The sequence below is a fragment of the Opisthocomus hoazin genome, chromosome 6 (genome assembly GCF_030867145.1).
Source record: "Opisthocomus hoazin isolate bOpiHoa1 chromosome 6, bOpiHoa1.hap1, whole genome shotgun sequence".
Lineage (NCBI taxonomy): Eukaryota > Metazoa > Chordata > Aves > Opisthocomiformes > Opisthocomidae > Opisthocomus > Opisthocomus hoazin.
The window spans coordinates 54,764,269-54,781,057 of NC_134419.1; the positions used below are offsets into that span (position 1 = coordinate 54,764,269).

The following is a 16,789-nucleotide window of genomic DNA, read 5'->3' on the forward strand; positions in this document are numbered from 1 at the left end:
GGGGCTCACAGCGTGTTTGGCCATCCCAGGATGGTCAGCAGTGCTGCTGGGGACACCAGCCATCAGCTGGAGGCGAGAGAGGCACCGAACGCCAGCATCAGCGTGGGGACCTCAGGGGTGGCAAGCGGGACACGGACCCCGACCCTCCCCAGGCAGCCAGCCTGCTCCGGCTTTCCCTTGCCTCCCTGGGCTGCCCCTCCGCGCTGCCTCGGGCGTGGGGGGGGGGGGTGTGTGCGGGTACCCCGGTATCCATGGCGATGGGAGGCTGTCCCCCCGCAGCCCCTCCCGCTCAGCTGCAGCCGGCGAGCAGCCGCAACCGGCGCGGCGGCACCGCGCTACCGGGGCTCAGCCCCGGGCGGGGGGGCCCGGGGGAGGGACGGGGACAATCACCCCACCAGACCCCGCTCTCCCGGCGCCAGACACCCCCCCCCCCCCCCCGCCCGCATGTCGGCGATGCAGCCCCCGGAGCCTGGCCGGGCCGGCGGAGGTGAGTACCGAGACCTGATTTATTTTATTTTATTTTATTTTATACGCAAAAGAGATGTCCAGACCCCTGTCCCACCAGCCCAGCCTTCCCCTGCGGTGCTTTCCTGCAGCCAGGCAGGCAGGCGGGTGGCCCTTCGACCTCCCGGCCGGTCCCTCCGCGTCCCCTTGTCACCACGCTCGAGATGTCTGCGCCAGCGGAGTACACCTCCATCCACCCGGCACCCACCCGCGCGCTCGCAGCCCCTGGTTTTCCGTTCCTTGTCTTCCACCTCGCTTCTGAAACCGCCTGTGATTCCCCATCCACAGGACACCCACCGCCCGCTAATGCTGCAAGGCACTGCAGCCCGAAGAGACAAAGTCCAGCAAAGTTTTGGGCTTAATATTGCAGGTTTTGGCCAACCTCATTACAGCCTTTGTTACCGCTTCTGCTAACGAAGGCAGTTCGTGCGGGTTCACCTGATGGCGTTCTCCCAGACGCTCCTTCTCCCATGCCTGCAGACCCTCCCGGCACCTTTCTAAAGCCCCGCTGGAAACGTGTTGGCCAAAATCTTGTGCCCAGGACAGGGCTGTCACGGCCAGGCAGGGCATCCCTGCGTGCCAGAGCCTCGAGGAAGCCGGTGGTCCCGGCGGCTGGGAAAAGCATCTTGGCTGGCAAGCTGAGCACTGGCACGGGGATGGGGGGATGATACGGCCGCCCACCATGCAGTGGCTTTGCAGTGCTTTCACGGAGCAGGACTGACCTGCACGCAGTTGGACTGAGCCTTAGAGAAAAAATATGCCTTTTTCTGCCTTAAAATTGCAGCCCAGGTTTGCCCAGAGTAAGTCCTGTCACTGCTGCAGGCAGCTGCTGCCTGCACCTGGCATCCTCCCGCGGCCCTGCCTGCACAAAGCTGGGGAAACCCGAGGGTGGGTGCTGCACAGACCTGCTCCCCCTGTTAAATCTGTAGTGACAAAATGCCATCCCCCCTCTATCAGCAGCTCTCGGGGTCCCAGACAATGATCACAATTATGTCTAATTGTGGCTTTATATGTAAGGGGAGGGCAGGGTCTCCTCTGCCCCAACACATCTCCCTCGGGTACTGCAGCTTTGCCAGGGAGAAAATTTTAGGGGATCTCAAACTGCAAACCTTGAGTGCAGGGAGAAGCAGCGGTGGACATCCAGGAGCAGGGATGCTGCCAGGCCGCTGTGCTGGGGACCACACAGACATGGCTCCTGCACAGCTGGAGATCTGTGGTCTTGGGACATGGATTTCTCTTCCTTGCATCACCCCTAAAAAAAGATCTCGTAAGACCAGGATGTCTTCCAGGGTGCTTTAATTCCTCATCAGAACAATGATATAAAATAATCATTAAATAAAATAACAATGATATAAAATAATAATTCAGCTGAGGTGCTACAGTACTTTGGGCTGCATAACTCAACCAGGAGGAGACTTGTTGGGGCACTGAGATGATCTCAGCAGGACACGCCCCGGCCAGGCTGGGCACTGGTATAAAAATGAAAACCCACCTCCGAGGGCATTAAGAAGTGAAGGGAATAATCGCTTTGTCCTCTCCCAGCTGCATTTTCCTGCCTTCCCTTCCCTAGGCCCTTCCAATAGCAGCTGTCCCAACTCCACCACAAGCGAGAGCCATCTCCTGAGGGAGAACTACACCTTCTCAGCATACTACCAGCACTCCTCCCCCGTGGCCGCCATGTTCATCCTGGCCTACACCTTCATCTTTCTCATGTGCATGATCGGCAACATCCTGGTGTGCTTCATCGTGGTGAAGAACCGCCAGATGCGGACAGTCACCAACATGTTTATCCTCAACCTGGCCATCAGCGACCTGCTGGTGGGCATCTTCTGCATGCCCACCACCTTGGTGGACAACATCATCACGGGTGAGTGGGGCAGTGGAGGGGCAAGACACAAGTGGGGGAGAGAAAGTGGTGGAGAACATCACCCACCTTCTGCTCCCCACACATGAGGCCACCCCAAGGGTGATTTTTTGGCTGAGGATAAGGGGGGCAGGTGATGGTCACCCAGCCACATGTGATTAAAGGTATAATTTCATTTAGAGCTACTATTTTGGGGGGTAAGTCCTTTTTTTTTGAGTTTTTGGACATTTTTGGCAAAATTAGTACGGCCTTAATGCTGCATTTACATTTTTATTTAAAGTTCACCTGTTCTCCATCAAGCAACACCAAAAAAACCCTCTTCTTGCATCAATCTTCTCCCATGCTGGCTCAGCTCTGCCTATTGGCCATTCCAAAGATAAAAGGTGACATTGGCATGGTTGGCGGAGTTTAGCTGCAGCGGTAGCTGGGGCACGGGGCAGAGTCTGTATTTATTTATTACTGGGTGTGATTTATTTATTGACAACGCCTTAGCGTTGGGGTCAACAAACAAGACGAAAGCCCATCTGATTGAGGATCCCAAGGTCGGTCCCTGTGATAACAGCTCAAGCCCTACGTAAGAGTAGGAAAAATGAAAACCACCATGCTCCTCGAGTTTCTAAGAAGTGTAATGTGCATATTTTAACAGTTTGTTTTCTCCAAGCATCTGTACTGCCAAAGGCCATCTCTGTATGAGCCAAAAATGTAGCCCCCCATTAGGAGCAGGATTTAGCATCCCCCAGCAACGACACGGTGGATGGGGACATCTAGAGTGAGCTGCTGATGGACCCAACTGAGCCAAAGGCACCTATAACCTCTGCCGTGTCCCTTCGCAGGTTGGCCCTTTGACAACGCCATGTGCAAAATGAGTGGCCTCGTGCAGGGCATGTCCGTCTCCGCCTCTGTTTTCACGCTGGTGGCCATTGCCGTGGAAAGGTATGTCAGTGTGGGGGACATGGGGATGGAGCCTCCCCGCAGCATGTTCGGGTCTCCTGTGCAGTTTTCCATCATGGGAAAGCTCCTGGGGACATCAGGAGTGTGTCCCAGCTCTCCAGGAGGACCACAAAGCTGTCCATGGGACATCCCAGCAAGGTGATCTTCCCCACCTTGGACTGAAAACACCAAAGCTGGAGAGACCCCAACCTATCTCTGCCATCAAAGCCATATGTAAAGAGCAACCCACCTTACACTCCCTTCCCACTCCCGAGTCCTGGCCACCCTCCTTCCCCAGGGTCATCACACTAGGTTCCCAAAGCCACGACCATCTGCTCTCCTGCAGGTTTCGCTGCATTGTCCACCCCTTCCAGCAGAAGTTAACACTGAGGAAAGCCCTGGTGACCATTGCCATCATCTGGGTGCTGGCCCTGCTCATCATGTGCCCCGCTGCCATCACCCTGACCGTCACCAGGGAGGAGCACCACTTCATGGTGGACACCTACAACAACTCCTATCCCCTCTACTCCTGCTGGGAGGCTTGGCCCGAGACAGGGATGAGGAGGATCTACACCACCGTCCTCTTCTCCCACATCTATGTGGCCCCCCTAGCCCTCATCGTCATCATGTATGCCCGCATTGCCTTCAAGCTCTTCAAGTCAGCGGCGCCTGACCATGGCCAAGGGGAGCCAGAGGGGAGGAAGGTCTCTCGGAAGAAGGCCAAGGTCATCAACATGCTCATCATCGTCGCACTCTTCTTCACCCTCTCCTGGCTGCCCCTCTGGACACTGATGCTGCTGATGGACTACGGGCGGCTGAGCGAGGACCAGCTCCACCTGGTCACTGTCTACATCTTCCCCTTTGCCCACTGGCTGGCCTTCTTTAACAGCAGCGCCAACCCCATCATCTACGGCTACTTCAACGAGAACTTCCGGCGGGGCTTCCAGGAGGCCTTCAGGGCTCCCTTCTGCTTGCGCCATCGCCACCGCGAGCCCTACGCCCCCAGGAGTCACGGCCGCGGGTTCCTCTTTGGTGCCCGCAACCGTGTCTTCACCCAGACGCGGGCCAGTGACTCGCCACCCGCCTCTGAATCGGGGCCATTGGCGCCACGCCACACCGGCGTCCCTGCGTGGGACGGCTGAGCGTCCACTGGGCACCTCCACACCAAGGGCTTGCAGGGTGGGGAACGGGGATTCACCGTGCTGCGGGGCGTCAGTCACTGAAATAAAGGCGCCGTCCTGCTGACGCCATGCCTCCTCCACTTCCCCCAGCAGTGCCGCCCCAGGGCGAGGGGCAGAGCAGGGCCACCACGTGCCCTTCGCCCATCCAGGGCACGGGGCCGGGCAGCACGGGGAGTGGAGGGAGCAGTCACAGAATCACAGAATCACACAATGGTAGGGGTTGGAAGGGACCTCTGTGGGTCATCTAGTCCAACCCCCCTGACGAAGCAGGGTCACCTACAGCAGGCTGCACAGGACCGCGTCCAGGCGGGTCTTGAATATCTCCAGAGAAGGAGACTCCACCACCTCCCTGGGCAGCCTGTTCCAGTGCTCCGTCACTCTCAGAGGGAAGAAATTCTTCCTCATGTTCAGACGGAACTTCCTGTGCTTCAGTTTGTGCCCGTTGACCCTTGTCCTGTCACTGGGCACCACTGAAAAGAGTCTGGCCCCATCCTCCTGACACCCAACCTTCAGATATTTGTAAGCATTTAGAAGGTCCCCTCGCAGCCTTCTCCAGGCTGAACAAGCCCAGTTCCCTCAACCTCTCCTCATAGGAGAGATGCTCCAGTCCCCTCACCATCCTCGTAGCCCTCCGCTGGACTCTCTCCAGTAGCTCCTCATCTTTCTTGAACTGGGGAGCCCAGAACTGGACACAGTACTCCAGATGAGGCCGTGTGGTGGACAACGTGTGCGAACGGGCTGGCCCACGCTGTGGAGAACCACGCAGGCCTTCGCCAGACCACAGCGTGCTGGGGCGGCCATGCCGGACCATGATGTCTTGGCCACGCTGGACCACGCCACACTGCGCCGGGCTACACAACACCGCCCCGCGCCACGCGGGGGCGCCCCCGCGTGGCGAGGGGCAGGTGGAGCGAGCTTGGCGCCTGCGCAGTGCCCACTCCACGAGCCGGGGGGGCGTGGCGTGTCGCGCCTGCGCAGTGCCGTAGCCGGCCGGCCTGCGCGGGGCACGATGGCTGGTTACAGCGTGGAGGAGCGCGCCGCGCCTCACAGCCTGGAGTACCGGCTCTTCTTCAGTGAGTGCCCGCCGCCTGTCTCCCCCTCCTCCTTCCCCTCATCCCCCTCATCCTCCCCGCCTGGGGGTTGGCGGCCTGAGCTCCTCTGGTGCAGCCCCCGAGGCCTGGGGTGCGGGGCCCAACCCCCCCCCGCCCCTCACCTGAGGCGTCCCCTCAGGCCGGGCCTGACTCGCCCCGCTTGCCTTACAGAGGACGCCGCCGGGCGCTACATCTCCCCCTTCCATGATATCCCCATCCACGCGGACGCCGGCAAGGTAAGAGGGGAGAGGGGCCGCCAAGCCTGGCGTGGCCTCGTTGGCTGGGGGCCGGTGACAAGCCCTGGGCCCCGGGGTTGAGTGTTTTGTCAGTGCTCGTCAGGGAGTGCGGTCCTGCAGGCCCGAAATACCGCAGGGAGGCTCCCGGTTCCTTATGCCGCTTCTCTGCAGGAGCGCCTAATGGAAGCGTCGCAAAGAATGGGTGCCCTTCTCTCACAGTCTCAGCCTTGGGTAGAGCAACGCAGGAGAAGAGAACGGATGATCTCATTCTCGTATTCGTGTCTGAGATATGAGCGGTTGTCTTGAACTTGCCCATGAGGTCACGTGAAAGCGTTTTGGGTTAAAAGAAGCAGTTTTCCATTCAGCTAAACATCTACATCCACTCCTATGGAGATACATGTTTATGCCACGTGGTATTTCAGGCTGGGGTTTTGACTGCAGTGAGGCCACTATATGCCTGCGGTATGATCAGCCACTGAAGAAGGTGAGGATGTTAAATTCTTGCTGTAGCAGCTCCTGGGGACCTCTCGCCTCACAAAAAGTGCAGGTGGGGAACCTGCTGCATGCAGTGCTGCTGGGCTTTTGCATCCCTCCGGCAGCCAGGCAAAGCAGGCTGTTCTGAATCACTGTCTGAAACACCCCAGCTCTAGAAAGCCAAAATGGCTGTGCTTCATTTTTCACTGAATGCTCTTTCAGTGGTAACTTGGGCCCTCTGACTGTGTTCCTTAGCTTTGTAGCCCGTTTTTTCCTTTAACGGGTACTAAAAAGCCATGCAGCTTGAGAAATGTAGTGGATGAACTGTTCTAGCGTTTGTGATAGAGAGGTGTAATTTGAAGGTAGAGAGTGGTTATGAGATAGGGAGAGTATACAGAATTGAGATGAACCTCTAAACAGTAGCTGATTGAGCTTTGAGGTGCAGGTATTGTCAGAATATGCTCTGGAAGATCTGAGGTGGCTTTTGCCTGCTCAGGAGGGAAAAGATGGATTGTAATCGTCAAGGACAGTGGCAAAGCAGTTTCTTTGGCCAACTTGGAAGGCAGATTTCAGACACGGGTGTCTGAAACGTAGCTTGGACAAGGAAAATCCAGGTAACACTACGCTTTGCAGATGCTCGCAGAACAGGGAAGCGAGTATAGGGGTGAGGAGGGTTTCCGCAAACTGGTAATGATTAACAAGGGAGACTGGACTGCTGGTGTGCCTTCAGGCACTTAGTGCTGCTTGCCAGTATCTCCATGCCAAATCATTGAGAGAAGCAAGTATCACTGAAGGTCACAGTCCCTGAAGTTACACAATAGCGCTGATCGCATTAGACTTCCTTCTGTTGCTGGAGTGCCTCTCCGCAGAGATTTTACTCGTTATTTAGCAGATTCATTACCAGCTGTAGTGGGGAGCCTAGCCTGGAGCAAAAGTTGTCTTCCTCTGTCTGGGCTCCTTGATCTTTATCTTTAGACTTCTAAGACACTGAGAGGATTGTGGGGTGGTTTTTTTTCAGTCTAGGGCTGGAATGCGCTGACCTTATCTGTACCTGTGTGTCTTGACATTGCGAGGGAATGACCTTGGGCTGCTCACTGGGTGTCTTAGACCAAGGCAGATCTATCAGTTGGACTGCAAGGTAACTGTGAGCCTAACAAAGATGCACCCCAAAGTCGTCATGTCTGCAGAGACGTAAGCACCCTGCCTAGCCAGTTCCAGTTGTCTCTTTCCTTTCCGTGACTTATTTATAAATAAAAATGGTATATACCTTTTTACTTTTAAGTTGCAAATGAGCAGTGACCCCCTGCAACGAAGGGGATGTAATAACCTTCTGTTATTGAAGGGAGTGGGCAAAGTCAATGATATAACAGCAGTCATTGCACAATAGCAATCTAATTATGGTGCAATACAGGTGCGAGGGATTTTGCAACCCTAATACTCCTTAACCTGGGGATTAGAGACCTTGTTGAAGCTAGGGAGCAAGGTCTGACTTTTTGTTAAAAGCCATAATATCTTCAAACAGCAAATGTTAAAGTTCAAGCATGGAAAAGCTTGTTTTCTTGAAGAGGAGACTCTGGCATTGAACTCTCAAGAGTCCTCTCAGCCCAGCTGGAGTCCACAGATGTTTTCAAGCACCACCTGATACTGCAAAATGTGGTTCTGTGTTTCTCCCCCACATCTTTATCATTGCACCATGCTGCTAACAAGGTCTGTTGGCTTGGAAGGGGTAGCTCAGGCATCTCTCCCTGGTTCAAGACAAACTGGAATATCTGGGAGTGACGTTCTTGGTCATTTAGGATAGTACATAGGTACCCACAGTGCTAAATAGATGGCTTACTCCTGTAAGCCTTGTCTCTTGCTGTAGCATTAAGGGCTTTGTATTTAATAAATATGCCTAAAACTTCATTTTATTATGCCCAGGATAGTTTGTATGCAGCTGTCTTTGATTCGTTTAAAGCTGCTATTCTGTAACCTAGGAACATGATGGAGATGTTCGTAGGTGGCAACTGATGGAGCATGCATGGGTAACCTCAGTCAGGCTTTTGCTTGTGTCTTTCTTGGGTTTCAGCTTTAAGTGATGACAGGTGACTGTCTGAACTGCGGGATTTCTATTGACTGTGTCAAAACTGGCACTGAAAAAAACAGAAAAAAAATTACGGTTTTCATGCGGACTGGCTGGCTTTCATGCTTACTTATTTGTGCGCCCTGGTTTAGAGTATGGTCTTGAGATTCCTTCCCATTCACTGATATTTTTGCTTTCTTCAGAATGTGTTCAACATGGTTGTGGAAGTACCTCGATGGACAAACGCTAAAATGGAGGTAACCATATTACAGTTCTTAGCTGAAGTGCTTGACCTGGCTAGTCTATTAATCTTTGGCTTTGTTGATTCTCTACTTCTCAATTCCACCTCTTGAATCAGAGTGGTTTCTAACTCGTCATGTAATTACTTGCTTAACGCTAGATGTCTAGTGTGGAGGCTGAGACTTGCAGAAGTTGGAATAACTTTGTATTCTTTTGTGGCTTCTGATTAAAGCAGCATCTTATGGCTCTCAACGTGGTTCTGATGTTTCTAAGTCTGCTGGAAACTGTATCCCAGGAGGTGGCAACGCAACAGGAAATGGAGTTGTCCTGTATCTGCTGTTGGCTTCAGGGACAGCTCCTGGTCTCTTGGCTTGTCCATTAGCAGCCAGCTTCATTAAAAAAAAATAGCTTGTTTTTACTTAGAGAGCGAAGTAGAGAGATTTATATAATTTTTCTTCCAGATTGCAACAAAGGATCCCTTAAACCCAATTAAGCAGGATGTGAAGAAAGGAAAACTGCGCTACGTAGCTAACGTGTTTCCCCATAAGGGTTACATCTGGAATTACGGTGCTATCCCACAGGTACTGTTACTTATCTCATCCTTTCTGGTGGGGAGGAGGGAGGATGCCTGTGTGTGTGTCTGACTACCACTGTATTAATGAGCAAAAGGTCAGCTGAGAGTCTGATCTGGAAGAGAGCATTTCCAGCTGCATATACAATCCTGCTAATGAAGAGAACCTGTCGAGAAAGTGGGTGTACTTTTAAACAGAAATCTCAAGAGGCAGGCTTGTAGCTAATGCTGTAAACAAGCTATCTGAGCATAAGCGGCTGCTGCTAGCAAGGTACCTGCTGTGTCGCTTCTCTCCTTGGCCACTCAGCAGTTCAGCTGGATGGTAGCTGGCAGATCCTTGTCTTTGGATGAAGGAAGCTGTTACTACACAAGGAACTGGGCATCTGGCAATGCAATGCCCTCAGTTCCTGCCTGGTGAAGCATAAAGAGTTGAAGTTTTAAGCTAATGGTACAGGATCTTAGAGTATAGCCCCCACGCTGAATCTTTACAAAAGATTCTTGTTGCAGTGAATTAGCTGATTGTTTTAGACTCTGGGTGTGGACAACGAAAATCTAAATATATCTGAAGGCTGTGTCTTTCCTGTTTCTGCCCCCCTTATTGTTCAGGGTCTAAAACACACAGCTAGACTGACATATTCGTCTGCTGGATGGTAGTAGATGCTGTGTTCTCAGTGCTGGATCTGAGAAAGGCACTTAGCAGTCCAGAGACTGTGTGATGTCTAGAGATGTCCGCAGCCACACAAATGCTTTCTCTGAAACAGCTGGCAAGGGGGGGTCAACAGATGGCGACACCTGGGCATGCACTCTTAACTGGCTGGTGACTGCTAGATAAAGAGGAACTTTGAGCAAGGCTGTTTGCCTCTGATGGTCTCTAAGGTTTGAGTTTTCTTTAGAAAATAAATTGGAAGTGGCAGATCACAAGGAAATGTACTGAATTTTGTAATTCTAGTCTTGATAGCAGTGCACGTCAAGTGTTTTCTCCTAGTGGCTTAAGATGATGTTTCAAAGTTGAATTGTTTTCTATTCTGATGGATTCTGGAGCCAGTTCCTCTGTACTGAATTACGTCTTTTGAAGTATTCACTCAGTCACATGTTAGTGGATCAAAGATGTTTATGCATCAAGGGTAAGGGACTGAACTTCACACTTCCGAGTAGAGCAGTGCAATGGTGACTGTGAAGAGTCCTTCAGCACCATCCAGGTTTCAGTACATCTCCCTGGATGCGCTGCATGCATCACGAGGTCTTGACTATACTGGTCATGTCCTGGCATGGAGAGAGTTGGGAAGAGCATTCCTTCTTTCTATATCTCAACAGTCTTAGAGGTAGGTTCTCTTTGTGATGCGAGTAGGCATGGTGTCCTTTCACTCCTGATCAGCAGTGTGTGTTTTAAGCAGCTATTATTTTTGGAGGCATAGCTCAAATGCCTTCTGGAGTCCTGTCTTCCAACTCGCACTCACTGCTTTAGGTGAGATGCACTAGGACACTGAGTAGCAGAGGGTATGGGACTCCACGTTCTTTTCACTGCCCTAGTGTAATAGCGTGTCTTTAGTTGGCTAATCAAAAGGAAGCAATACACCCTGTCTGTCTTCCTTCTCTGTTGGACTGCTATCTGGAGCTCAGGAAACTTCTGTTAAGAAATGAATAGGGAGAGGAACAGGCAGGCAGCCAAATCAGTGACTGTTCTTTATAAGTGTGAACTTCACCTTTACGTGGCTGTGGAATGGGGGGGAAAGTCTGGAAAGTGGGTGAAAAAAGTTTTGTCAGTGGGAGGGAGCAGCTTACCCTTGGCGAGGTAAGACCTTTTAACTTGGATTCAAACTGTAGTTGCAGTGATGTGTGAAATAGTAGCCCAACCACTAGACCTGAAGGCAAGTGTGAAGTACGCCTGTATTTTCCAGGCAGTTGCATGCCTGAAATAAACCTGCTTTTGGTTTCCTCTTGAAACCTGAGAGGTCTTACTCGTGCCTGTGGGTTTTTTGCAGACTTGGGAAGACCCGGGTCATAAAGATGAAAATACTGGCTGCTGTGGAGATAACGATCCAATTGATGTGTGCGAAATTGGAAGCAAGGTAATGCATTCTAAAGGGTAACTGTCTTTTGAAATGTGTAATAAATGTTTCTGAAGTTAATTATCCAGAGACATTATTCAGTTCCTACCTCCTCTGCCTCAAGAATATGATGTTTCCCTCCGCTGCCTCTGGAGATTGTTGATGAGATCATACAGCGTGAGCCTTGTGAGCCAGGCCTCATGAACCACTGATAAGCAACAGCTAATTTTGTGGTGCCCGACTGCTTGCTGAACTCTCATAGCTTGCACAGTCTCCTGTTGTGCATTCCTTGGATGAATCAATACAGACAGTGAGGTCTTTGTCCTTGCAGGTCTGCTCTCGAGGAGAAGTCATCAAAGTGAAGGTGCTGGGCACACTGGCAATGATTGATGAGGGAGAGACAGACTGGAAGATAATTGCTATCGATGTTGAAGACCCTGAAGCAGACAACTATAATGGTAAGTAACAGGAGGGAGGAGCAGGCTTAGTACTTCCCTTTCCCTGTTGAGAGCATGCAGGAAACTTTGAAGTCAGGACACAGGCTTGCTCCTTCTGTGCCACAGTATTGATCAGATGTGATACTGGAACAACGGCAGAACAGGATGTTATCAATCCTATAGCAAAACATTTTACAGCTGTTTATTACAAATTGTCAGTCCTCTGCACAGCCTGGCATCTCGAGGAAGAGGGCGGCTGTACCGCCTGTCCTCTGAGTGTAAGGAAAGGGCTTGTCCAATAAGTCTCTAATCAAAGCTGTTTAAAAGTGTCTATGGTCCTGGGGCAATCAGGGTGTGATGTGAGATGAAACACTAACTTTCCTGCGCAGATATCCACTCTCTGTCTTTACTGTAACCTGTCTGAAATGTTGCTAAGGCTACTTGAGGAGGGCCTGAAAGAAAAGCAGCTCAGAAGAGTGGAGTAGTAGCTAAGTAACTTCTGTCTCTAGATCTGGCTAGCAATCCTTTTCTCCCTGCCTAGATATCAATGATGTCAGAAGGATGAAACCTGGATACTTAGAAGCTACCGTGGACTGGTTCAGAAGATACAAAGTACCTGATGGAAAGCCAGAAAACCAGTTTGCTTTTAATGGTGAATTTAAAGACAAGGTAGGATGGCCTTTCTTTGTCACTGTGACCGTGCAAAGGCACGCTGTCCGAAACCTGAGCTGAAGGTGCGTGGGGACACGAATGAGTAGTCGCTGAGAGAATGGATTTCTAGGGGACTGCTGATTGCTGACTTTGTTCTTCCTGCTGTTTTTCCAGCCTACTGTTCTGCTTGTTTCCAGCTCAGTGCTTGCAGGAATACTGGCAGAAAAAGGTTTTTTGAATTGTTTTCACCCTGCTGCTGTTGGATATTATCAGTTTTTCTTCTAGATGACGTTCATGTGGGATCACTTCAGGGCTGAGAGCCTACATGTCAGAACCAGGATGGAAAACACCAGGTTTATCTTCTCCTGCTCTGGAGCAAAGAGTGCCTGACATCACCCTTTGCCTCCCTTGCTTACTGGCTTTGTTCCTTTGCAGCCTGGTGCAAGTTGAAGTGAACTCAGGAGTTAAAATGCTTCTTCCTTCAGGCATAAAGTGTTCCCTCACGCCCTTTGAGTAAGGCTGTGCCTTGGCAGCGTTACTTCTCTGCCTCTTCTCTGGGTTGGGTCAGATAACTTACTGCTCCTGAAAGGGAGACAGCCTGCTTCTGCGCCCTCCCTCCTGCCGGTACTGGTGTGCGTTGAGTGGGTTAGTGAGGTGACTCAGCTCCAGAGCTGGTGCAGAGAAGGGGAGGGCCTGCAAAGCCTGGTGTGGGAAGGGGAGGAAGGCGTTGGGGGGACAAAGATGGAAGTCACGTGGGAGTGGGCTTGTCCCCTTTGACTGTAGCATGGCGCTAGGTTGGGTGGGCTGCGTCATCTCACTGCCCCTCAGGATGGGTGAAACCAGAATCACGGCCAAGGCGGAAAATAGGGACAAAGAGCCTCGCACATGTTCCTGCAGTGTTTTATTTGGCTCTGTGTGGTATCAGACCGGGATATTTATTGCTGGTGTTCGTGCTAACAAAGAATTGTGTGTACTTCCTTCTCCAGCTGACAGGTTAATGCTTGAGCATATGCTACTATTTTTTTTTTTTGAAGGATAAAAGCTGTGATATGCTTGGAAGCAGATTCATTTTTAAATAGTTGCAAAGCTAGATGAGGTGCGTGTCTCTTCCTGCTGATCGGCACAGCAGTTGAATGATTTGCCTGGAGTGGAAGAGAGCTCACAGACAGGTCGGGATCAGCTAGCTGCTGGAGACAAACTGAGTGGGAAGAGCAGCAGGGTGGAGATGCTTTTATAGTATAGCACTGGCCCGAGACTAAAGTATCTGTGTTCGGTTTCTTTTGGCCTCAAGCTCACGAGGCGACCTTGGCATATTCTCCCATCTTGAAAGTAAAACAATTCATATTGTAAAATACCTGTTGTTCAGCTGTTGCACGCTGGGAGGCTGCTGTTGTTTCTCAAAGGCGCAGTAACGAAAGCAGTCTCTTTGAGTCCCTTCCAGAGTCAGGAGTCAGCCTATAAGTACTGGCCTCTCATTGCATGTAACTGATAGTCTGGAGAAGGCGGTCTAGTGCTTACACATAATGTGATGTTTGTTCTCATCTCCAATTTTAGGATTTCGCCTTGAACGTCATCAGATGTACTCATGAACACTGGAAAGCTTTAATAGCGAAGAAAACTGACGGAGGGGAGATCAGCTGGTAGGTTAATACTTGTGGTACTGTGAGTGTTCCTTTCCCCTGAACAAATAACCCTGAAACTTCCTTTCCTGAGTGCTGCCGTGCTTTCTGCTAGCTGTCTCTGTAGGCCTTGCCCTTCAACTTGGCGACTTTAACAGTGATTCTTAGCGTTCCATTATTTAATGCTCTTGGGGGAGAGACTTGGCTTTCACGTTCTCACAAGCAGCCTTTCTCTTCTAGCACAAATCTGACGGTGTCTGACAGCCCGTTCTGCTGTAGTCAAGAGTGTGCAAAAGCTACTGTGGATGCCGTAAGTACAAATCTCAGTGTCCTACCCCCAACTTCAGTGTCAGGCAAAACGATGCGATTTGTGTGGTACCGTAAACTGTCCTCGCTGTGTGACTAGTGCTTTGTATGCTCAGAATTTTTTGGATGACTGAACGTAGCACCTGTTTCTGGTTAAATAAGATGGGTGTGGAGCAAACCAGACGTTCCTCCAGAGGCTTCTCCTTGCCCATAGTCATCTGGGAGATGGAATCCAAAACAGAGTTTGCGTGAGGAGCTAAACTTCTGAACCGTAGCTTGACTGTCAGCTGTTCAGGGAGTGTTTAAATATTTGGCCTTCCAGGAGCTTCAAAGTACAGGTGCCCCTTTGAGAAAAGACAATCTAATTTCTGAGAGCCTTGCAGCCAGGGACCTTGCACCCTTTGCAGTGAAAAGCTTGAAGTTCCCAGTGTAGTGCTCCTGTCCAGTTTCAGGACTTAACTGCATCTCCCCAGGCTTGTGAAGTACTGCTCTCGGCAACTTGAAAGTGCTTAGAGGAATGGGACAGGAAAATCAAAATGCAAATGTTGCCTCAGTGTATGGAAATGTGACTGGAAAGCAGAGTCTCTCCATAGCCCTCTGTCATCATCTTGGTTTTAAAAGAGCTTGTATCCTCTGGTGGTATCTGAATTACTGTGTAAGTTTTTGAAAGCGTAAGCCTCATGGAGGATGTGTCACCAGCTAGGGACCCTTGTTTGTCTTTGGTTGCTAAAATGTCGGGTGAAAGCTCTGCAGAGAAGTTTTTTGAGAGTCCTTTGTACTTCTATTCCACCATCACATTGTAGGTTTAAAAAAAAGCAGACTGCCTGCAACTGTGTAGACGCTGGAGCGGTAGCTGCTTGTGGTGAGAAGCAGATGGCACTGCAGCCTGCGCTTTGAGCAGAGCACCTTCGGCATGTAGGACATCTACGGCATGAGGAGGCTGTGGGCATGACAGGACTCACGCCGCACGTGAGCTCATTTATGCCCTCACAGCTGACCAGCCCTGGCTGCCTCAGACCAACTCATGCTGCCTAGATCTTAAACTGTGCTCAGTAAGGACTTGTGCAGCTCTCGGTGATGTCTGGTGAGCCTCAGGTGTAAGGTCATCCTCCATCAGCAGTTGCTATCTGCTAATACACTTCTCCTTTCAGGCACCACCGTGTAAAGCTGCCAACCCGATCCCACCCGAAGGTAAGTCTCAAAACCCACGCTTATGTTCTGATGTGGAGCAGAGGCTTCCTCAAAGGAATTACCGATAGGAAAATGAGGGTCTTAACTGGTGGCTGGGTACGGCTCTGGCACTAGGAGAAACGAAGGGCCTTGCTGAACCTCGCTTGTGTCAGTAATGCTGTTGAGTTCCTGAAGAACTTCTGCTGTTGCCTTAGCTCCTTGTTTGGGTATGTGAGTGGTAAGTAGGAGACCTGAAGTGCCTTAGTTTGCTCCAGAAGAGATCTGATTTATAGCAGGTGCTCAAAGAAGAGGACTGAAGAGCAGTGACAGCGGGAGAGCGGTTTCATTAGTTCCTGCAGAACGGGGGTTTCTGTAGTACCCTCGGTGCAGGCGAGCAGAGGAAGGGAATTGCCCCCTGCCCGCACGGAGCAGAGGCAGAAATTCATTGTGCGTTCAGTGCTGCAGTTGCTGCTGAGCCCACTGATCAGAGATCGGTCACTGAGCGAGTGTCCGCTGCGAGCTGGTAACGAGCCTGTTGATGCCTCGGGACACGACTGTAAGAAAACAACAGCTGTGGGACGAATCCTCGCTCGGCTGTTGCCTCTTGCTTCCACGCGAGGTGGTGACAGGTGCCTTGCACGCGAAGCCTGGATGTCTCTGTAGCAGGGACAAGACCTGGGGGCAGGCGCGAGTGTTGAGAGCCCACAGCTGTGCGGCAGGGAGAGGAGCTAGGCTGTCCTTCCAGCCTCTTCGTGGGTGATAAACCTGCAAAGAAACCGGTGTCTTCTGTGTGGGTGTGGAAGTTTGGGGTAAAATGACTTTACCTCCCTGAGCCAGCTCTGCCCTGCTGTCCCCACCTGGACCAAGCAAGGGTGACTTCTTCAGAACAAATACACACACCCGGGTGTGTGGTGGAGCTGTTGGCGGGAGCTGGAGGAAGCCCACGCGCTGGAGGTCGCACCTGCAGTGCCCTGTGGCTCCGTAGTGAGTGGGTGGCTGACAGACGACTAACCCCCTCTTCTATTTTTTCCTGCCCCACGCAGTTGACAAGTGGTTCTACTACCAGAAGAACTAAGGGCTGAGGGCGGGTGACGAGGCAGCTGTGTCCGTCCCACCGAGGAGTCACCACGTGCAGGATTAGGCCAGAAAAATAGCTTCAGTGTCACCGAGGAGACCTTGCCTGTAACTTTGCTGATTAGAATCACATACCTAGCAGTGATGCGTCTGCTGCTTCGAGGTCTTGTGGAGGCTAGAAGATGTAACTTATAAAGTCAAACCACCCTGCTCGTGCGTGGTCGTGCCGTGTGCTTTGTAAATGGCGACAGATCGCTCACCTGGTACGCGTACGCATGCTGGAAATAAAGCCACGGGAACTGGGCGCTGCGGCCTCCCTCTGCTTTCCATC

General features: G+C 51.5%; 2 protein-coding genes across 2 annotated transcripts; both read left to right on the plus strand.

Annotated features, from left to right (window-relative positions):
* The first annotated feature begins 371 nt into the window (after positions 1 to 371).
* Positions 372 to 5,281, plus strand: NPFFR1 (neuropeptide FF receptor 1). The gene is made up of 4 exons (XM_075424180.1): positions 372 to 487; positions 2,075 to 2,371; positions 3,202 to 3,301; positions 3,645 to 5,281. Exons 1-4 carry the CDS (start codon positions 445 to 447, stop codon positions 4,438 to 4,440), a joined length of 1,236 nt encoding a protein of 411 aa, XP_075280295.1. The 5' UTR covers positions 372 to 444; the 3' UTR covers positions 4,441 to 5,281.
* Positions 5,282 to 5,441: 160 nt separating this feature from the next.
* Positions 5,442 to 16,762, plus strand: PPA1 (inorganic pyrophosphatase 1). The gene is made up of 11 exons (XM_075423174.1): positions 5,442 to 5,552; positions 5,742 to 5,806; positions 8,546 to 8,599; positions 9,044 to 9,163; positions 11,136 to 11,222; positions 11,533 to 11,659; positions 12,180 to 12,307; positions 13,844 to 13,929; positions 14,149 to 14,218; positions 15,366 to 15,405; positions 16,428 to 16,762. Exons 1-11 carry the CDS (start codon positions 5,489 to 5,491, stop codon positions 16,457 to 16,459), a joined length of 873 nt encoding a protein of 290 aa, XP_075279289.1. The 5' UTR covers positions 5,442 to 5,488; the 3' UTR covers positions 16,460 to 16,762.
* Positions 16,763 to 16,789: the final 27 nt, after the last annotated feature.